The sequence below is a fragment of the Geotrypetes seraphini genome, chromosome 2 (genome assembly GCF_902459505.1).
Source record: "Geotrypetes seraphini chromosome 2, aGeoSer1.1, whole genome shotgun sequence".
NCBI classification, from domain to species: domain Eukaryota; kingdom Metazoa; phylum Chordata; class Amphibia; order Gymnophiona; family Dermophiidae; genus Geotrypetes; species Geotrypetes seraphini.
Window position 1 is genome coordinate 442,807,581 of NC_047085.1, and position 22,830 is coordinate 442,830,410.

Genomic DNA, 22,830 nt, shown 5'->3' on the forward strand with positions numbered 1-22,830 from the left:
TTTGTTCTTGGACGTCTGCTTCTTGGGCCGTCTTGCCGCCCACTCAATTGGGCAGACGCCATCGGATGCTTTCCTTTCTTCATTTTATTCCAAAGGTCTCTCTTACCTCTGCCACTTGTTGGACTGTCTGGCTGTGTTGTTAGCAAAGTGGGGGCACAGTGTGTTTCTTCACAGATACTAGGGGGAGATGGGTTACAGTCTCAGGTTCCCCTTCTTGTTTAGTCACCTGGATCTATGTTCTGCATTTCTATATAGGTACTGGAATCTATAGTGGTGTCTCTGCTGTCCCCTTAGAATCGCCTTTGCATGGGCCTGCTGCTGCAACCACTTTGGTTACGATGGTTTCCGGTATCTCAATCATCTAGTGGTGGTATTTACTAGGCTCCTCACACTTCGCTTTGCGTAGTTTGGGGGCTCAGCGAGATAGGTGTTTTCCATGGCCTGTTATGGTCTTTGCTGGTTTGTTATCTAGTAGTCCACCGTACCAAGCTGTCGGGTTCGGAGGCTTAGTTCTTTCCGTCCTCTGCTCCAGGGGTCTGGTCTTAGGGGGCGTCTTAGTACTTGTTCTTTTTCTTCTCTGGGGCGTGGTCAGGCGGTTTCAGGAGCTTCGGACCATTCTTCAGGAATGATACTACCGGTCCTTTCAGTCGGTGTGCTGATGGGGGTATTGCTCTACTGCCGGGGCAGTTTGTGCTATGCTCAGTTGGTGGGTAAGGTTGTGGTTCTACTTCAATGGGTGGACCCTCACCTTTCTCGTCTGTTGACAGATCATTTTATGGGTCAGGTAAGGAGTTTGGATAGACTTCTCTCCACGACATCTGAGCATGGCCCATTTCTTGTATGTAACAATGTCCAGCGCTGTGTACGCTCTAGCAAGTGTGCATGTTGGTCATGGTGAAATCTTCTACTTCCTGGAATTGAACATTTTGGCTCAGGCGTTCCGGATTTTTTTTTTCTGGAGTGAGATCTCCTGGATCTAGTCCTCTTGGCCTTGTCTCGATATTCCACGCTTCCTGACTTCTTAGGCAGGCACAGGGAGTGGGAGTCAGAGGGGGTAGCAGCGTGTTTTCTTTCTCGTCTCTGATTTCTCCTTTTTCAATGTTTTCCCCTGGCGGTTGATGGCTTGGATTTGTCATCTCCAGCTCGCTTTCAGGGCACAGTATTTGTAGACTCTCTGGTTTGGCTGCGCCATCCTTGCTATGCGGATCTGATGAGTCTTGCGACAGCCGGACGGTTGAGTTTTCTGGTATCTCCAGGTTTGCTCAATTAGGGTCCGATCAACTTCGTACTACTTTGGTATTACGGCCTAGCTTTTGAAATGTCATGGCTGATATGTAAAGGTTATGCGAAGCAGGTTGTTTTTTTCTCTTATCCAGACGATGCAGATCTGTGGCTTCTCCTTCCTTTTGGGATGTTTTTTCCTGTCATGGGTACTTCTCCACATTGGCACCCTTTCAGAGTTCTTTTTTGGCACGAGTGGATTGCCAAGGGCATAGCGTTCAATACCCTTCCACTTCCTGTGCCATTCTTAGCTGGTTTCAAGGGCTAGGTATATTACTCTTCACTTGCTGCTCAGCCTCATGTGGTACTGTTCCCGAACGGAGTACAGTATATTCGTTAAACTCTGGGAAAGCCCTGTCCGGGGTGCAGTCTTAGGGTACTTCTTCTCAGTTTACCGAAGGCTTCTTTCATCCTTGTCTTTTGAGACTCTAAAGGGCTGTGCTGTTGAACACGGGGTTTTCTTGTGGCCTTGGCTGCAGCTCGGCGGTTTTTGGAGTTGTGGACCTTGTGCGACAGGGATTCCTATTTCTGATTAACATAATCTAGAGTGTCAGTTCTGCTGGTATCACACTTTCTTTCTAAGGAGATGTCATACTTTCTTTTGTAACAAGATTTAACAAAACTAGGTTGGTATGTTCAAAAGGTGAATGGTTTTTTTGAAATACCTCAGCCCCACCACTCCACCGCTATGTTTACTTCAAAACAGCGGGAGATTTACGTGGTAACTCATCATAGGTATTGGTTTTCTAAATGCTGTGGCAATTTTACGATATTATTATCATTTTTGTAAACTAAAGTAATATAGTATATGTACTTAGCTTTTACACACAGCTGGACCTGGGAGTCTGACCCGACATGTTTCGCACAAACAGTGCTGTTTCAAGGGTCTCCCTATGTGAAAGCAAAAAGAACAATCCTTAGGGAACCGGCAGTAAAGTCTTTCCCTACATACCTCCCCCCCCATATGAATTGATTAAAGATCATTTAGTCAAACGCTTACCGAGGCCGCCGTTGTCATCCGACTCACAAGTACAACTTCTGTGAAAGATGGCGCCGGCATTCTCAGGCTGCTTTTAAATTCAAGCCCGGTGATGACCACTCCCCCCCGGAAATCCCAGTGGGTCATTCATCCACCAATCAACGTAACCCAGTCAATCTCTCCATTCAGTCCCCCTGGTTCTACTGTATCTAGAGTGAAAATCAGCCTTTGTTCTGCCTCATTCAGCCTCCGTAAATCCTTCCCACCATCCCTCCCCGTAATCCTTTTGATCATTCGCCATCTGATCTGATCAACCCCATGGTTATATCTCTGCCAGTGGGAAACTAAAGGTGCCTGAATAACATTATTAACAATACGTGATTTATGTTCAGTAAGTCTAGTTCTAATCTTACGATTAGTCCTGCCTATATACACCAATTCACATGGGCATATGATCGCATATATTACGTCCTGTGAAGCGCAGTCAGTAACCGCATTAGAGTAAAGACTCACTGATCTTGCCGGAACCCTCCATGATTCACCACTAATGGTGGAGAGGCACCACTGGCATTTGCCACATGGGCTATGATAACCTCTCCCCCCTCTTACCATACTTCAAGGGATCACATCTCTGTCCTAAAGTCTTACCCCTGGAGTACGCTATCCGGGGGAAATCATCAAAAATTGAGTGAAGTTGTACTATATGCCAGTGTTCTCTCAAATAACCCACCATTTGTTTAGTTGCCTTTGAATACGGGAGTGATTTTACATAATCACGTATTGTTAATAATGTTATTCAGGCACCTTTAGTTTCCCACTGGCGGAGATATAACCATGGGGTTGATCAGATCAGATGGCGAGTGATCAAAAGGATTACGGAGAGGGATGGTGGGAAGGATTTACGGAGGCTGAATGAGGCAGAACAAAGGCTGATTTTCACTCTAGATACAGTAGAACCAGGGGGACTGAATGGAGAGATTGACTGGGTTACGTTGATTGGTGGATGAATGACCCAATGGGATTTCCGGGGGGGGAGTGGTCATCACCGGGCTTGAATTTAAAAGCAGCCTGAGAATGCCGGCGCCATCTTTCACAGAAGTTGTACTTGTGAGTCGGATGACAACGGCGGCCTCGGTAAGCGTTTGATTAAATGATCTTTAATCAATTCATATGGGGGGGAGGTATGTAGGGAAAGACTTTACTGCCGGTTCCCTAAGGATTGTTCTTTTTGCTTTCACATAGGGAGACCCTTGAAACAGCACTGTTTGTGCGAAACATGTCGGGTCAGACTCCCAGGTCCAGCTGTGTGTAAAAGCTAAGTACATATACTATATTACTTTAGTTTACAAAAATGATAATAATATCGTAAAATTGCCACAGCATTTAGAAAACCAATACCTATGATGAGTTACCACGTAAATCTCCCGCTGTTTTGAAGTAAACATAGCGGTGGAGTGGTGGGGCTGAGGTATTTCAAAAAAAACCATTCACCTTTTGAACATACCAACCTAGTTTTGTTAAATCTTGTTATCATTGAAGAGGGTTGGTGTTAGAATTAATAATTAACACACTGGTATTGGACTAAAGCTAATACTTTCTTTTGTGACACTCACTTTTCCTTCCTTCTTCCTGGGAGGCGAAATGGGAGCTGTGCTTTTATTCACTGCATTTTTTGACAGTGCGTAGCGTTCTCCCGAGCTAGGTTTCTATCGACGTTTTTGTTGTTTAGATCGCCTTTTTTTGTATTCTTCAAGGGACGCCTCAAACATATGGCGGCGTCCAAAGCCTCCATCGCTCGATGGGTCCAGGTGGACATTATTTACGCTTGCTTGATGGCAGGGAAGTGGTTGGCGTAAGGACTTCATGGCCATTACACCAGAGCGATGGCTACTTCTTGGACTCGGTCCAGAGGTTAATTCCTTGGAGGGGTTTTGTCTCGCGGATGCTTGATCTTTCGAGAGTGCTTTCTCAGCTTTTCCAGTTGGCTGTGGGGGCGCATGCGGTGGATGCGTTTAGTGCTTCGGTTATTGCGGAGGCGGCGTTTGCTTCCCACCCAGATTGAGGATTGCTTTGCTACATCCCATTGGTCTCTGGATTCATCTGCTGCTGTTGCTAGGGAAGGAAAAATTATGTTCTTACCTGTTAATTTTCTTTCCCTTAGACGCAGCAGATGAATCCAGAGCCCCACCCTTTCTGGATATTGTCTCTCGGATTTTTCTTTGGCAATTTTCGCAGTTTGTTGTTATTGATGGTTGTTTTCTGTATTATTGCATTTTGAGATTTGTTATGGGAAAGAAGTTTTTTACATGCTATGCCCATTGATGATTACGGATGCTTGGGCAAGGAGCTATACTGAATAAACAGGAGGAGTGCCAGCCAATAGGACCACCTGTTAATCAGTTTCTCTATCTCCGCCTGCTGGTAGATGTGAGCTAACCCATTGGTCTCTGGATTCATCTGCTGCGTTTAAGGGAAAAAAAATTAACAGGTAAGAACATAATTTTTCCTTAGATTTTCCTTAAAAATAAAAACCTAAAAATATTTTATAAAAAAAAATCCAATTTAAATAAAAAATCTGATATTTTAATTTTTTTTAAATCAATTTTTATCCAATCTGGATTGAATGAAATTGGTCTATTATGAAAGTGGGGTTTTTCTGCACACTATCCCCCCTTTTATAAAACCTCGATAGCAGTTTTTAACCAGGCCAGCGCACTGAATGCTATGCACTGCTCCGAACACTCAGAGTTCCTATGAGCATTGGGAGCAGTGCAGAGCATTCAGCGTGCTGGCCTGCGCTAAAAAAATGCTATAATGGCTTTGTAAAAGGGAGGTATATTCTTTGTTCTAACATTGTAGTTGATTTTTTTTTTTTTGTTTACTTCAGAGGACCAGGCTTTAAATCAATCAATTTTAACTTCCCTGAGACAAAATGGATGGCCATAATAGACCTCAAATTGATTACAGGAGGACATAAAGTGGGTTGTTCCTAAATGCGTTCAATGTACTTGGTACACAAATGCATCCTAGTAAAATTTTAAAAACTCAAGTGCAGTCAGCATTTGTAGTTAATAGGCACAAACATTAAGCTCATGCTTTCTTGAGGGTTTAGAAGGCATATATGGTTCTGTTAATTCTAGTCTTTTTGATTTTTAAACCTAATTATTTTAAAAGGAGGAACTAACTATGAATTATGATTTTCGTTGTCTGGGTCTAACATTATGGAATCAACTTCCTGAGTCTTTGCATGTAGATCCTTTCTATATAAGATTTAAGTCCATACTGAAAGAATAGCTTTTCACCATGTAACTTTGGGAGTCTTCTGTTGTCACTAACAAGTACTTAGTATACCCATTTTTTTTTTAAAAAAAACCCTGCTCTAAGTGTCAAAGAGAGCAAATAATCAAAGTTAAGAGCATTTTTACAATTTTTAAAAGTGGCAGCAGAAAGAAAATTAAAGACAAACAGCAAGAGTTGATGAATGTACACAAATAGAATGGAGTGAGCTATCTTTTTTCAAACTGACTATAGAACTTGGCAAAGAGGGGTATTTGTTCAGACTGCGCTCTCTGTAAGTTACATTCAGGTATACTAGATATTTCCCTGTCCCCAGAGGGCTCAGAACCTGTTTATACCTGATGCAAAGTTAAAGTGGCTTAAGAACATAAGAATAGTCTTACTAGGTCAGACTAATGGTCCATCTAGCCCGTTCTCAAGGTGGCCAATCCAGGTCAGTAGTACCTAGCAAAAACCCAAAGAGTAGCAACATTCCATGCTACTGATCCAGGGCAAGCAATGGCTTCCCAATGACTTGCCCAAGATCACAACAGTAGGATTTGAACTGGGCTTCCCTGGTTGTCAGCTCAGTGCTCAAACCACTAGGCTACTCTTCCTGGTAGAGGCAGGATTGACCTAACTTTCCTCTTGTTCGTTTGTATTTTTAGCTCAAATGATATGGGCTGGGATCTGGTGCCACAAGTTTTCATGCCCAACCACACAAATTTGGATTTTCCCTTTATTTTGTGTCATCCTTTCTCCATTACACCTAATCTGGTCATTCCATTCATGACCTAGGGTTGGGGCCATGCATAAAGATTCTTTCTGGAAACCTTGCAATTATGGGCACTGACGGGCCACTAGGTGCTACCCTTAAGCAATGGCCATAAGTCTTCCCTACTTCTACCACTAGCCCCCATCCTTACACAGATGTCATAATCAGGTCCACTCAAGGGGAACACTACATCTTCAGCTGTAACAGCTCCCCTTCACTTCAGTTTGGTTCCTTTGGCAACTGGATGCTGTCAGGACTTGAAGAACAGGGGACCTAAGGAAGTTTTTTTGGGGGGAGGGCAGAGACAGGATGTAAGGCAGAGAAGGTGGTAGGAGAGGTACCAGGCAAAGAACAAATCCAAGACAACATGCAGAGACCGAGTCCAAGCAAAGGAAGAGATCAAGGCAGGCAACTTAGGTTCATTAGCGATAGACTAGTCAAAGTCAGGCACCAGAGAACAAGACAGATAAAGCTCCACGAAAAACCTTATGACGAAAAGACTGGGAGTTCTAAGGTGCATATCTATCTATCTATCTATATATCTATATACAGTGGTGCCTCACACAACGAACTTAATCCGTTCCAGGAGCAAGTTTGTTATGTGAAACGTTCGTTGTGTGAAACGCGTTTTCCCATAAGAATACCTGTAAAACAAAATAATTCGTTCTGCAGCCCTGTTGTCCCATAAGAATACCTGTAAAACAAAATAATTCGTTCTGCAGCCCTACATTTCCCTCCCTCCACCTCACCTCACATGCAGAGCCTGCCAGCCTTCTCCCTCACCCAGCCGCACGATCTCAAAAAGCTGTGCACGCGCAGCTGCTGGAGTTGATCAATGTTCTCCTCTCCTGCAACTTCCGGTTTCCGGTTGCGTCAGAGGAGAAGATTGAACAACAGAGCATGCGCGCATGTGCTGCTCTTTGAAAGTGTGTGGCTGGCCGAAAAAGAAAGCCAGAAAACTCGGCATCCGAGGTAAGGTGAGGGTGCTGCTGTTCCCGGCTCACATTAGGAAGCGGCGAGAGTAGTTCCGCCCCCCCCCGGGCCCCTCGGGCGACTTCGTTGTGTGAAACGAAGTTCGTTATAGGGAGCAAGACAAAAAGTTCGTTATGCGCAGCGTTCGCTGTACGAGGCGTCCGTTATGCGAGGCACCACTGTATATATAAAGTGAGAAAAAGAGAGAGCTATCAGTGGAACTCTTCTATAAAGACCAATTAGCCCATGGAATCTAGGAAAGGAGCAATCAAGTTGTGCCACATCATAGGACAGAGACAGGTAGTAATATAAAAGCAGAAAGACCACCAAGCTCACATTTTATAGAGTTTACATTGTGAGAACCAAGTGTGTGACAGCAGGGCTTTGAAAGTTTGTCTGACAAATTAACAAACTATTATACTTTCTTGACCTGAAACAGGTTTGGAAATTAAAAACAAAACACCCACTGTAAGACATCTTCCTCTTTGCTCTTTATCTGGGCCTTTACCTCACAGGGAATGTACAAACACAGGCATAATAAGGGTCTTTAAGAGAAGGGTCACATGGGACACTTCAACTCACTGACAGGACCAGTGACAGTCCCCATCATAATTTGCTAAGTAGAAAAAGGATGTGGGAAAGGGAGGAAAAGCCCCCTTTGAAGTTTGCTGAATTTTGCCCTGTTTTACACATTCTGTTTCTCCCTCCAGAAGACTGTGTCTATATCAGTATTTCTACATAAACAGGCCTGAGTATAAATAGCAATTTAACAGTTTATATTTAGAAGACCACGTATTTTCAGACTACGCCCACAGTGGCAGCTGTTCCTACAGCTTGCATTCCTTTCATTTTTAGCACTACAGAGAAAATGCTAATGGTGTCACATCTTTTCACCCAAAATTAAGATCTGCCATCATTACAGCAAAGTAGAAAAAATTGTGACATAATTAGCTTTTATTTTCAAGTAAAAAAGCTCTCTATGCCTGCTTCTTTGCACCCAGTGAACTGAAAAGTTACAGGGGAGAAAATATGATTGAAGAAGAGTGTAATGGGCTATGGGCAGTGGTTCTCAATTCTTAAGTGGGACACTGGGAAGGACAAGGCAGAGCTCAAACTTCTCAGTCATCACATATAAGAACATAAGCAATGCCACTGCTGGGTCAGACCTGAGGTCCATCATGCCCAGCAGTCCGCTCACGCAGCGGCCCAACAGGTCCAGGACCTGTGCAGTAATCCTCTTTCTATACTCCTCTATCCCCTTTTCCAGCAGGAAATTGTCCAATCCTTTCTTGAACCCCAGTACCGTACTCTGCCCTATTATGCTCTCTGGAAGCGCATTCCAGGTGTCCACCACACGTTGGGTAAAGAAGAACTTCCTAGCATTCGTTTTGAATCTGTCCCCTTTCAACTTTTCTTATTGCCCTCTTGTTTTTTTATTATTCGAAAGTTTGAAGAATCTCTACTCTCTACGCCCTTCATGATCTTGTAAGTCTCTATCATATCCATTCCAAGTCTCCTCTTCTCCAGGGAAGAGAGACCCAGTTTCTCCAATCTTTCAGCGTATGAAAGGTTTTCCATCCCCTTTATCAGACGAGTCGCTCTCCTCTGAACCCTCTCGAGTAACGCCATGTCCTTCTTAAGGTACGGCGACCAATATTGGATGCAGTACTCCAGATGCGGACGCACCATTGCCCAATACAATGGCAGGATAGCTTCTTTTGTTCTGGTTGTAATACCCTTCTTGATTATGCCTAGCATTCTGTTTGCCTTCTTAGCGGCCAATGCGCACTGTGCCATCGGCTTCATTGTCATGTCCACCATTACCCCCAAGTCCCTTTCTTGGATACTCTCATTTAATAACATCCCTCCCATCGTATAGCTGTACCTCGGGTTTTTGTTTCCCACATGTAATACTTTACATTTTTCAACGTTGAACTTCATCTGCCATCTCGTCGCCCATTCCCCTAGTTTGTTCAAGTCCCTTTGCAATTCTTTGCAGTCCTCTTTAGTCCGAGCTCCACTAAATAGTTTGGTGTCGTCCGCAAATTTTATTATCTCACACTTCGTCATTTATGAATATATTAAATAGTCACACATCATTTATGAATATATTAAATAGCAGCGGCCCGAGAACCGAGCCCTGCGGGACCCCACTCGTGACCCTCCTCCAGTCGGAATAGCGGCTCTTCACTCCTACCCGCCAACCAGTTTCTGATCCATCTATGTACATCTCCTTCCACCCCATAGTTCTTCAGTTTCCGGAGTAGGCGTTCATGGGGTACCTTGTCAAAAGCTTTTTGGAAATCTAGATATATGATGTCTATGGGGTCTCCTTTGTCCATCCGTTTGTTAATTCCTTCGAAGAAGTGCAATAAGTTCATTAGGCACGATCTCCCCTTGCAGAAACCATGTTGGCTGGTTATCAGAAGTTCGTTTCTTTCAAAATGTTCATCGATGTTTTCTTTTATCAGTGCTTCTGCCATTTTCCCCGGGACCGAGGTCAGATTCACCGGTTTGTAGTTTCCCTGGTCACCTCTTGATCTCTTTTTAAAGATGGGCGTAATGTTGGCTATCTTCCAGTCCTCTGGGATAATGCCTGTTTTCAGGGATAGATTGCAAATTTGCTGCAGTAGTTCCGCTATCTCCTCCTTTAATTCCTTTAGAACCCTTGGATGGATTCCATCCGGACCCAGGGATTTGTCAGTTTTTAGTTTTTCTATCTGCCTGCGTACATCTTCAAGGCTCACTTCCATGGATATTAATTTTTCTGCTTGATTTCCATTGAAGAATTGCTCAGGTTCCAGTATGTTAGATGTGTCTTTGTTTGTAAATACAGATGAAAAGAACACGTTAAGTCTTTCTGTCACTTCTTTCTCCTCCTTCACCACTCCCTTCCTGTCTCCATCGTCCAGCGGTCCTACCTTCTCCCTAGCCGGTTGCTTCACTTTAACATATCTAAAGAATGGTTTGAAATTTCGTGCTTCCCTGGCTAGCCTCTCTTCATACTCTCTTTTGGCTTTTCAAACCACTCGGTGACATTTTTTTTGATACTTCCTGTGCTCTTTCCAGTTCCCCTCTGACACAATTTCCAGTAACGTCAGCAAGTTGCGCGCGCTATTCCGCGCATTAAGGCCCTAGCACGGCTTTGTAAAAGGAGCCCTAAATATATATTTTATGCAATAATATCCAAAGTAACTCCAAATTTATCTGAATAAAACTGGAGATCTAAGTATTATATGATCATACATCTGGCTGGAAAACTTATTTTTATTTTATGATGTAATTACTCTTCTTCCCTTCCCTATCTCCTTCTGTATCATTTATGTCAAATGTAATAGTCTTAACCTTGTTTGCACCATCCCTTTTTTAAAAATATTATTTTAGCATTGTAAACCGACAAGATACATGTTGATGGTCGGTATTAGAGAATGACAGGGGGACAAATTTGTCCCCGTCCCCGTAGGAACTCAATTTCCCTGTCCTGTCCACATCCCATTCCTGTAAGCTCTGCCTTAACCGCACAAGCCTCAAACACTTATGATTTTAACCTGTTTGAGGCTTGTGCAGATGAGGACAGAGATTGTAGGAATGGGGCATAGACAGGAAAAGAACTTGCAGGGACAGGATGGGAAAATGAGTTCCCGCAGGGACAGGGAAAAATTTGTCCCTGTGTCGTTCTCTAGTCCAGTGGTTCCCAACCCTGTTCTGGTGGGATTTCAGGATAGCCCCAATGAATATGCATGGAGCAGATTTGCATGCCTGTCACTTCCATTATATGCACATCTCTCTCATGTATATTCATTAGGGCTAGCTTGAAAACCCGATTGGCCTGGTGGTCCTCCAGGACAGGGTTGGGAACCACTGCTCTAGTCGGTATATCAAAATATGAATAAACTTGGAAACTTGGACAAAACATCAAGTATTCAAGCGGCTTAGACAGATTGGTTTCATGAAAACTATGACTGAGTATAGTCTTTTAGCATAATCAATTTAATCTTATAGCACAATATTGTCACTAAAAAAACAGAAATTAAAAAAACCCATCCCGTCATTGCAGTTCCTCAGAATTTTTAGCTACTTCCAGCAATTGGTTACAAACAGCCAAGTGAAAGACAAATTCTCACTGGAGCCTCCTAATATAATTTACAATGCTGACATTGTTCAAAGCCCTTAACAAACAGCTCATGTATCAGAACTGTTAAAAGCTGCCTTTCCATTCAACTCAAAAGTTAAGGGCGTTACCCTGCTGTTATGAATGCTGTATTTTTTTCAGGAACTAGTAACTAAACACAGCAATAGCAACATAGAAGTGTTTCCTACTAGTTTTCAAAGTAATAGCAGAGATCTTTACTTGTCTACTAATAGAACCATCACTCCCAAACTGTAAAATATCTGCATGAATAGAGATATTAGGGATTATATGATCATGTTTTAGAAAAAAAAGTATAAAAGAAACCAATGGATTTTAGACATCTATGTGTGTGGCTTTCTGTTGGATGCTTTAGTTTTCTATGGAACCCAATACAATATTACAGTAGAATCTCAATTATCTGGCACCCATGGGAATTGGTGGATTCTGGATAACTGTGTTTTTTCTGGTTGATTGAGAGTGTGTCAGAAACTTTAACACGCATCTCAATTCTCCTCCCACCCACCCACCCCAAAGCACCAGCACGGCAGCAGTCCTGAGCCACAAAGGCAACCTCCCTCAAGCCCTGAAGCAGAAGCAGGCAGCAATCCTGAGCCGTGAACCCCCTGGCTCCTTCCCTCCCAGGCAGCAGGAGGCAGCGCTCAAAACAGGCTGCTTGTGGCCAGCCCCGGCAGCGCCTTTCCTCTGACTCATTGGAATGACATATCAAAGGAAAGGCCCTGCCGGGGCTGACCACAAGCAGCCTATTTTGAGTGCTGCCTCGGAGGGAGGGAGCCAGGGGGTTCACGGCTCAGGACCGCTACCTGCTTCTGCTAATTTGGGGCTTGAGGGAGGGAGGGGGATTTGCAGCTCAGGACCACTGCCACACTGATGCTTTAGGGTGGGAGGGAGGGAGGTATGCATTTCAGCTGCTTTGGGGCTTGGGTGCTTGAGGAAAGGAGGTGGGGTTCACAGCTCAGGACTGCCACAGCTTGTAGTTCTTTGGAGCTTGAGGGAGGAAGGTTTGTGACTCAGGACCACTGCTGCTTCGGGGGATCTTTTTTCCCCCCCTGGCAATTTTTTGCCAGTTGGATTAGAGTGCCGTTTAACTGAGAGCCAGTTAACTGAGATTCTACTGTAATTTTAACTCAAATAAAAAATGTATTAGCCCTGATTTTATTTGCCATGTATAGATTACTACTGTATTTCATATGTACTCTATTGAATTGATTTACTTAACTGTATACTGTTGATTATATTCCTTGTGAGCAGTCTGAATGAAAAGGGAGGGCACAACTAATAGACAGGTAAATCTTTACCTTACTATATATAACACTGGAGAGCATTACACTTTTTTTTGCCTTTTGTAGGTATCTGCTATAAGTGGCGTGGTGAATGAGCTTGTTCTGATGCAGCTATTTAAGGGAATGTTTACAAAGTTTGAGCAGCTACGCAGGTTATCAGGAAGTTAACAGACAAAATAATTTTTGCAATCTGAGCACAGCAAAGGAGAAACAAATAACTGCAGAAGCCATGTTTGCTACTATTCCCAACCAGTGCAGACTACCATTCTTTATGCATTAAACCTTTTAGAAATCATGGAAAGTAAGCAAGTTAGCAATCTCTAAAATTGTTAATTTTGCAGTTTCCATTTTGATATAAATCTTTGCCAGCAATCCTTTTCCCACCTCCCTTATGTATTTTCCTTCTATGTAAAGAAAGATCAGTCATAGTCACCGATGCCTGGCAGGGGTGCATGATAGCATTGGGACTATGACTGATCTTTCTTTACATTCCTCTTCAGAGTATCTGACTCTTATCAGTAGATGAATCATATGGCATCTCCTCAGATCAGTCTCCACTACCCTGCAGGACATTGCCTCCTGAGAGTTTATCATTCTCAAGATTCATCAGACAATTGGGGCAGGCTCTCTCCATCAAGAAGGAGTCAGAGACCAAACCTAGGGGAGAGCTCTTGGATGCTCTTGATTTTGACCAAGTTCCACCAGAGTGTCTTAAGCTTCCCTTTCACAAGCTCATGAAGGAAGCAATGTTTAAAAACTGGGAGGCTTTCCTGTTGGTACCTGTAACCCCTTGTAAGTTGGACTCTGTGTATAGAATTCAGTCATGAACATCGAAGTAGAAGTGCCAATGAGACTAGTAGATTGTCCTGGTTACTCAGAGATCAAAGGCCAACTTAAGAATTCAATTATATGAGATAATACAGTTCTTGGCCTGAGATACTAAGTTCAAAAGAGAAGTGTGTGCACTGGACTGCTGTTAGAAACACCTTCAAATGGAAGTAGGAAACTCAAATTAAACAATGCACTTGAAATGCATCACAATTTTTTTGTTCATTTATTCTTTATTGGATTTATCACTTCCCTTTTTTAAATCCCCAGACATACCGGAAACAAGCATGTGGGGATAGGTAGGATGATCACTTCAGATTAGAGAATGAGATGGGGACAAATTTTTCCCTGTATCCGCAAGTTTTGTTGTTGTCCCTGTCCCATTCCTGTAAGCTCTGCCTTAACCGTACAAGCCTCAGACACTTATGATTTTAAAGTGTTTGAGGCTTGTGTAGATGAGGATAGAGCTTATAGGAATGGGGCAGGGACAGAAAAAGAACTCGCAGAGACGGACAGGAGAATGAGTTACCATGGGGACAGGGAAAAATTTGTCCCCGTGTCAATCTCTACTTCAGACCTGCAACCAGAGTCTGAATCTAAAACACTATAGAAGAGTAAGAGGCGGAAGAGGCTATGCCATCAGTAGCTCTTGCTGTAGGAAAAGAAGAGTGAGACATTGAGCCTCCCAACTCAAGAGATATCCAAGACGAGAAAGTTACATCATTCCTTAAGACAGTTCATTTAACCCTACCTGGGAGATGTGGTTGATGGAAGATTCCATTCTCCGCAGCTGGGATGCCTGAATATCCAGAAGCTGAAGCACATTGTTGGCCAAGGCATTGATCTGATAAGCAACGCTGGCTAAAGACTGAGTTGTGTATGCTTTTGTTTCCTCTAATGCTTTTCTTTTATCAGGAGCCTGCAATGACATTTTTAAAGGGATGTTTCAGAAATTATTGGCATTCAATGTTAAATTAACAAACTTGGCAAAAAATTTCAGAAAGTTACAGCACAGTAACTTATAAGAATGTAAAAAAAAAAACATATATTCTCATCAACTAGAGATAACATCAAATTTATTGAATACAATCAATCTGTATAATGTGTTAAAAACAGATGAAATGTTCTATATTGTGTTGAATCAGTATGTTGAAAGCAGTCTATCTTGCAGACCCGACAAGGTCCGTGTTTCAGGAGCCTGCCTCGGGGTACAATAACATTCAGTAAATGGCAATCTAGCAACACAGTAGATAATATCATAATAGTGCAAAGACTGTTTCTCTCTAGTGCAGGAAGCATATGAAGTTTCCCTTAGGGACTGTGTAGCAAGGGAAACACAAGACTGGTTTCAACATACTGATTCAACACAATACAGAACACTTTCATCTGTTTTTAAACACATTATACAGACTGATTGTATATACATTTTATATTATCTCTGGTTAATGTGCATAAACAAGGAAACAAGACCCCATGGTAAATAAAAAAATAAGTGGAGGGAAAGAGCTATATATAAACAAGGAAACAAGACCCCATGGTAAATATTCAATACACATCTACAAAATTTAAAACACTGAAGATTTAGAATCAGAAAATAATATTAAAGATTGAACTAGGCCAGTTACTGGGCAGACTTGTACGGTCTGCGTCTATGTATGGCCGTTTGGAGGAGGATGGGCAGGGGAGGGCTTCAATGGCTGGGAGGGTGTAGATGGGCTGGAGTAAGTCTTAACAGAGATTTCGGCAGTTGGAACCCAAGCACAGTGTACCGGGTAAAGCTTTGGATTCTCGCCCAGAAATAGCTAAGAAGAAAAAAAAAAAAAAAAAATTTAAATTGAATCAGGTTGGGCAGACTGGATGGACCATTCGGGTCTTTATCTGCCGTCATCTACTATGTTACTATGTTACTATGTAAAAGTAGATAAGAGGTTTGAAAGTACTGTGAACATAACAGCCATTAATCAAGTGCACATTAATGTTGCTTGTGCTGAAATTATGTTTTTGGTCTACCATTTTAGAATCCACATTGATCAATTCTTAGATAAGTGCAAATCAGAAATGTATGTAAATAACGAAATTAGTGTTGTGCTAAGGCTGCTCAGGTTACATTGTCCTATTAATGATTACCACAGAAGTTCCCAGCTAGTATGCCATGAAAGAAAATATGCCACCAGAATCTGGCTGCCTGTACAGGGAGTATGGAAGCAAGTTGGGGGCAATTATTTATTTAGTTTTATATCCCGTCCTCCTTAAAGAGCTCGGAATGGGTTACAGTGCAATGGTCAAAGCATTACAGTGCACCATCACATAAAATTACTCTTAGAACTATGCACGGAGAGGCATCTTATCTTACATAGCGATATGACTATACAAAATTTCAGAGTTACAATCTTATCTTACATGGTGTATAGCTATACAAAATTACAATATAAGTTCTATCAGAGATTCTTGAGTCTAGAAAATGATCTTACATTTTCAGGTTACAGGTACTTTGTCAATTACTGGGGGGGGGGGGGAATCAGTAGAGACAGGTGTGGGAGAAGGAGTAGAGTGGCATGAGGTTGAGAGGAGAGTTTAGGTAATGAAATAGGTTTTTATGGCTTTCCTGAAATTCAGAAGACCCTCAAGGGATCTGATTGGAGGTAGATCTGAATGGAGGTAGATTGTTCCATAGGTTTGGAAGGAAGTGGGAGTAGGATCACTTCCAGGCTGTTTGGAGCTGGAGGGTGTGTCCAAGAGGTATATGTAGGCGTATTTTATTTGGGGAGTGAAGCAATCGCCTGAGAGTGTAGAGAGGAAGTTTGTGTGAGAATTATCTGGGTACCATGTTGTGGAGAGATTTGGATGCTAGCACTAGGCCTTTGAAGATGCAGCGTTTGGTTATGGGCAAAACCAGTGAGATGCAGTCAGTGCTGGGGAGACAGGGTCGTAGGCTCATTACAAGAGGTAATGCTGAATACAAGAGGTAACTGCTGCATTTTGAACATACTATAGTTGTTGGATGTTCTTTGCTGTTAGACTGTTGAATAAGGCGTTATAGTATTTCAGGCACGAGAGGATGAAGGTATGTAGTAGTAGGGTGAAGTCCTGTTCAGTGAAGTACATTTCTCCCTCTGAATCCGCGGTTTCAGTGTCCACGGATTCAGTTATTTGCGATTTTTTTGGGGAAAAGAAATGCTGCATCCCGGACCTTACCTGGTGGTCTAGTGGGCTTTCGGAGCAGGAGCGATCTTCCTACGCTCCTGCCCCATGCAGATCACTTGTACAAAATGGCTGTGGGGAGTTCCTATCGTAGTCTCGATGGTCGGGTTGGGCCCATGTGCCTCAGGCCGCGCCCCCAGGTGGGACCTAAGGCTCCAGGGCCTATTCTGATTGGCCCACGCGCCTTAGGCCCCACCAGTAGGCGGAGCTTTGGGACGGATGGGCCAATCCGGCCTCATTCCGTCGTTGGCTGCCTGCCGGACAGGCGGGTTTGGCTCCCATCTGTCCGGCCAACTACCAAAGGTACGGGGAAGGGGGGTGGGGGTGTCGTGGGGGTCGGCCAGGGGGGTCGCGGGTCGGCTGGGGGGGCAGTCGGAGGTTCTTGGGGGGGGGCGGTCGTTGGAGGGAGGGGGGTTTGCGTCGAGGGCAGGAGGGCCTGGGATCCCTCCTGCCCGTAATGTAGTGCGGGGTGGGGGTAGGGGGTCGCCGTGGCCAGGAGGGTTTGGGCTCCCTTCTGGCCCGATATTGTCGGGGAGTCGGCGGTCCTTCGGGGTGGGGGTGCGAGCGGTCCTGCGAGGGGGGGTGGTGAATCGAACGTCGGGGGGGGCATCAGGTTTTCAGGGTGGGGACAGGACTTCAAGGGGGAGAGGAGAGTCGGGGCGGGCGAAAGGAGAGTCGGGGTGGCCAGAGGAGAGTCGGGGCGGGTGAAAGGAGAGTTGGGCATCATGCGCGGTATACGTGTGTGCGCGGTATATAAAAATTTCTGTACATAAAGTTGTGTTTTTCGCGCGCTATACCCGTGTGCGCGTTTTACACGGGTGCGCGTTATCTATGTGAAAATACGGAAATTGGTTATCATCAGCGAAGGAGTGGATTTTTATTTGGTATTTGGGGGCTATGTCTAGGACTGGTAGAGATTGAAGAGTAGAGGGGATAATAAAGCCCCTTATGGTACTCAGTATTTAATTTGCTTTGAATAGTTTGGTACCAAGTACCGTATTTTTTGCTCCATAGGATGCACTTTTTTCCGCCCCTAAAAAGGGGGTGGAAAAGGGGGGTGTCTTATGGAACGAATACACCTCCGCCCCGTCCCCCCGGCATCCTATTGCTGCTCGTCGCCCCCCCCCTCCCCCACCGCTGCTGCTCGCCGTTCTCTTACCTGCTCGTCGCCACAGGAAAGAAAGAGAAGGGCCAGCGGCATGCAACTGGGACCGACAAGTCTTGACCCAATGTCAATTCTGACATCGGAGAGAAGGTCCAGTGCTGTATCGTCGGATGCCTGTTTCTGTGAGACATGTAGGGAGGAGGGAATGGTCGATGAGCAGGGCATCGCTTCATTTGTCCAATAGTTGCCAGCAGTCATCTAAGAGGACAGTTTCAGAACTGTGGTATTTCCTGAATCCTGACTGGAATGTTTGTCAATAAACACTTGCAGCTGGGTTAGTGCTGCTTTTTTCCAGTACCTTAGATATGAAAGGTAGGTTAGAGATTGGCCTGAAGTTGCAGGGTGTGTTTGGGTCGAAGTATGATTTTTTTCAGGATCTAATGATTGCCGATTTCCAAGTTTTTAAGGCACTAGTCCTGTTTGTAGTGACGTGTTGATGAGTAGAAGAATTGAGTTTACAAAGGAGTCTGACTGACATTAAGAGGTTTCATGGGCAAGAGTCCAGTATGGAACTGGAGGGCTAGATTGTGCCTACTATTTCAATGAGATCTTTGTGGAAGATGGTATCAAAGCAGGTTAGAGCCTCTGTTGATGCTGTAGGTAGTTTGTTGAGGTGGAGATTGTAAGGTTGTGACATCTGTAGTGCGGTGGAGTCAAAGTTAGAGTAAATTTTATTGATTTTGTCTGCAAAGAAGGAGAGTGTCTCACTGTCGAGGTTAGTGTTAAATAGTTAATTGTTTCCTTGGGATGATGTGAAAAACCTCTCTATCAGTGTGTATAGGCTTCTTGATCTGTTGGGAAATTTTAGTAGTTGTTGAGAATAGTATGCCCGTTTTGCTTCGAGGATGACTCATTTGTAAGTTTCATGAAGTTCTCTCCATTTAGTCTTATCATTTGGGTGCTTTGTTTTGCATCACTTAATTTGGCTCTTCTTAGCTCCTTTTTTGTGGTTCTTAAGTGGTCAGTAAACCAGGGGGAGGGAAGGTTGTGGGAGTGGTATGTAATCTCTCCGACTGTGGCTAAGCTTTCATAGAGGGATTTGATTGCTGTTTGCCAGTTTGTAGCATCATCATCATCAATAGTGTTAGAATTTGGTTTTGTTGTTTCTGTTAGTTTAGCTATGCCAGAGGCAAGGGTTTCTAGGTCTACTGTATCATTTTGTAGATCTTCTCGAGTTGGGGTTCCAATGTTTTTATGGGTTGTTTTGCCTTGATGATGTAACTGAATGTGATTAGATAGTGATCAGGACAGGGCATTTGGCTAGTGGTGTATTGTGGGGTGATCTCATGAAGGAGGTTTGTTTTTTTTGCATGAAAACAAGATTGAGTATGTGGCCAGCAGAATGTGTGGGAGAGAAGATTATTTAATGGAGACCGAGGTCAGTTAGTGTCTCAATGAAATCTACAGTGGATCCGGACATGTTTGGATAATCTGTAAAGTTGAAGTCACCTAGAATGATGATCTGTTTGTGGGAGATGGTGAGCTTGTTTAGGAAGGCTAATAGATCTTCAAGTGTGGACAAAGGGGAGAGAGGTGCTCTGTAAAACAGGGCGAGAGTAAGGGCCGATGGTAAAGTGCCTAGTGCGTTTAGATATTTTTGGGCAGAAGTCAGCTTTTATGATAGCAGCTACTCCTCCTCCTTTTTTGTCTATGGCAGTCATTTTCTTCCCATCCACATCTCCTGCACTATGGCCTCTCAACTGAAAAGGAGTGTGTGGCGTAGTGGTTAGAGCTACAGCCTCAGCACCCTGTGCTACTCCTTGTGACCCTGGGCAAATCACTTAATCCTCCACTGCCCCAGGTACACTAGATATACTGTCAGCCTGCTGGGCTAGATAGGGAAAATACCCAATTTGTAACCCGTCCTGAGCTCCTTCGTGAAGACGGGCTAAAAAAAATTTGGATAAATAAAATAAAAAAATAGATTTTGTAGGTAAGGAATGATATTTATTTATTTCCTCCTTGCTCTTCTGCCAGCTTCCTTCTTAAAATTGCAGTAGAGGCCAACCAAAATAGCTTTATTCCAGTTTCAGCCAAAACCTCCACAAAAAATTACTACCTGGTTTCAATCAAAGTCAAAAACTCAACTTTGGTTGTGTAAATGTGAACCTGTGAGGACCACGGCAGATTGTCAGAACTTGCTTCTGCTAAATCCACAGTTTCCAAGTCAGAATATAAAAATTTAAACAATGAAAAAGAAATTATGTACTTACCCTGGTAAGCTCTTTTCCAGTAGATAGGTGAGACAATCTAGAAAAGTGGGTAGTGCTCCATGGCTGCATGCCATCTGCAGAAGTAATCCAGTTTGGATTTTTCTTTGTGCCTCTTCTGTACTTCACTGAGCTCCTTAACGCCACCTATAGTTAGCACCCAAGCACCAAGGGCACCAAACACCCATAACAATCATGGTCAAAGGAGTAACATGAGAATATCAGCTGCAAACAGCTGGCAAAAACCTCACGGGAGCTCAGAAACTATTTCCACCAAAAAGAGAAACATATATGTACAGTATACTCCTCAACATAGACTGGAACCTGCAAAGTAGGTCAGGGTGGATGCTGAACTGTAAGCCTTGACCCTGGTGAAGATGCAACAGAGCTGCGTACCATGGCCAGCGAGGCCAGACTGGAGCAGCCAGAATGACATGGCTTGGATGGTCTGCAATCCACCGGAAGACTCGGACTACCATAGGTCAGGAAGGAAAGACAAACAGGAGGATACCCTGAGGCCACAGCGACACCAGAACATCGAAACCCTTGATTCTGAGCTCGGATCTTTGACTGATCTACCTTCATGTTCTTTGCCGTGGCCATGAAATCGAAGCGGGGCCGACCCCAGCAACGCACAATGGCTCAGAACGCTCCTGAGGTCAGAACCCAGTCACCCTGATCCAAGGGCTGTCTGCTGAGGAAGTCGGCCCAAACAATGTTACCTCCTACTACTTGCGCTGCCAAGAGCGCCTGGAGGTGGCGTCCTGCCTACAGAAAGAGAAGACGAGCCATCTGAGCCAGAGACCTGCTCCTCCCACTTCCCTGGCAACTGACATTGGCTACTGCCGATGAGTTGCAGAGAAGATTGACCACTTGGCTCTCCAAAATCTTCTGCAAGTGTACTAGAGCCAGCCGAATGGCTCTGAGCTCCAACCATACCAGTTCCCATGAAAAGGTGCCCAATACCACTGAAAAGGATGCAGAGGGCAGTGGGCTCCCCAGCACCACGACCCAGGAGTGATATGCCTTTGCATAGTGATTGCAGAGGAAGCCACCAATCATGCTGGCCTGAGCCTCCAGAGATCAGGGAAGACAGGTCTGTAACGCATCCCTGTGTATCATAGCCCAGCGAGAGAGTAAGATTTACTGGAAAGGGTGCATGTGTGCTCTCACCCAAGGAACCACATTCAATGGGGCAGCCATGGATCCCAGGACCTGAAGATAGTCCTATGCTGAAGGAGCTGGAGAAGTGAAGACATACAGAAATGCAGAAGCTGTCTGCATGCCCCTGGAAGACAGATGTGATCCACAGTCACGTCGAAGAGAACACCCAGATATTCCAAGACTGTGTATGTGAGAGACTGCCCGTTCTGTAATTCACAATCTAACTAAGGTTCTCCAGCACCTGGATCACCTGATCCACAATTGTTGACAAAGCCTCGGCCAATGAGGGAGCTCTGATTATCCAGTCATCTAAGACAGGCTTAAGCAAGCCGCTATGACCACTGTCACCTCGGTGAAGGAACGAGGAGCGTCGCTAGTCCAAAGGGCAGAACCAAAAACTGGTAATGCTTGTGCAAAATGTGAAACCGCAAGTATCTGCGGTGGGCTAGAAAGAGCAGAATGTGCAAGTATGCCCTCATGAATCTAGAGAGGCAAGGAACACTTCTGGGGCCACTGCTACTAAGACAGATCACACTGTTTCCATACGAAAGCGCGGAATCACGAGAGCCTCATGTATGTGTTGCAGCTCCAGAATAGGTCTCCAATTGTTTGAGCCATTCATTGGCATGATAAAGTATTTGGAGTATCTGCTGGAACCCAAAATATCGGGTGGCACCTGCTCTAGAGCTTCAATATCCAGCATGTGCTGTACTGTGGCCTGTACTTGGAGCGCCTTGTCCAGGTGCCCTACAAGAGAAAGTCCAAGAACCAACCGGTCAGAGGTTAGACAAATTCCTATTGGAGCCCGATCGAATAAAGTCCAGATCCCACTGGTTGGATGAAATGCAAACCCAAGCCAGCAGGAATGTCGACAGCCTGCCCCCTAACTGTAGAGGGCTCCCCCAGCCCGGCATCATTGCGCCTACTTGACAGGAAGCGTATGATGGAAGCCAAATGGCTGGGCACATCCTTAGCCGGAGTACCACTGCCTGGAACTCTGGTCTGACACATGGCGCTGAATACAAGAGGTAATGCCTGGAGTCATGAAAATTAGAGTGACCAGAACTCCTAGAGGGTATGGGACCCCTATCAGGCAGGGTCTTAGGGTGACTCACCACCACAGAATCCATGAGGTCAACCAGGCCCTTGCCAAACAACAACTGCCCTGAAAGAGAAGTCTCACCAAAGCAGAATGGGAAGGGGAATCGCCAGTCCATTGTCTAATTCAAAGCATACCACGGGCAGAAATGGAGAATGCCAAATCCTACATAAGGCCTACAAAGCATCAGTCACATAAACTGACCCATCCAAAAGGTGAGGAGGAGAAACAGCCTTACTCTCCAGGGTGCGCAAGCAAGAGACAGGCGTGTGTGACAAAAGTCGCCTCCCCTCCAAAGCAGCCTGAAAGCCCAAAGCAGCTGCATCAAAAAACCTCCAGAGGACTACATCCCCAAGGTGATCCTGCATATCTTGAAGCACCACATCACTTTCTCTGATGAGAGAGGTGCAAGTAGGCACCTGTGTAAAAAAAGAATCCACTCTAGGC

At 44.4% G+C, this 22,830-nt stretch overlaps 1 protein-coding gene across 2 annotated transcripts in view; it reads right to left on the reverse strand.

Annotated features, from left to right (window-relative positions):
* ABI1 (abl interactor 1) overlaps positions 1–22,830 on the reverse strand; it is a 216,405-nt gene that overhangs the window by 128,049 nt on the left and 65,526 nt on the right. For both annotated transcript variants that reach the window (XM_033931414.1, XM_033931413.1), the window contains exon 2: positions 14,296–14,463. In XM_033931414.1, the coding sequence (XP_033787305.1) occupies positions 14,296–14,463 (168 nt within the window). The remainder of the gene's footprint in view (positions 1–14,295; positions 14,464–22,830) is intronic.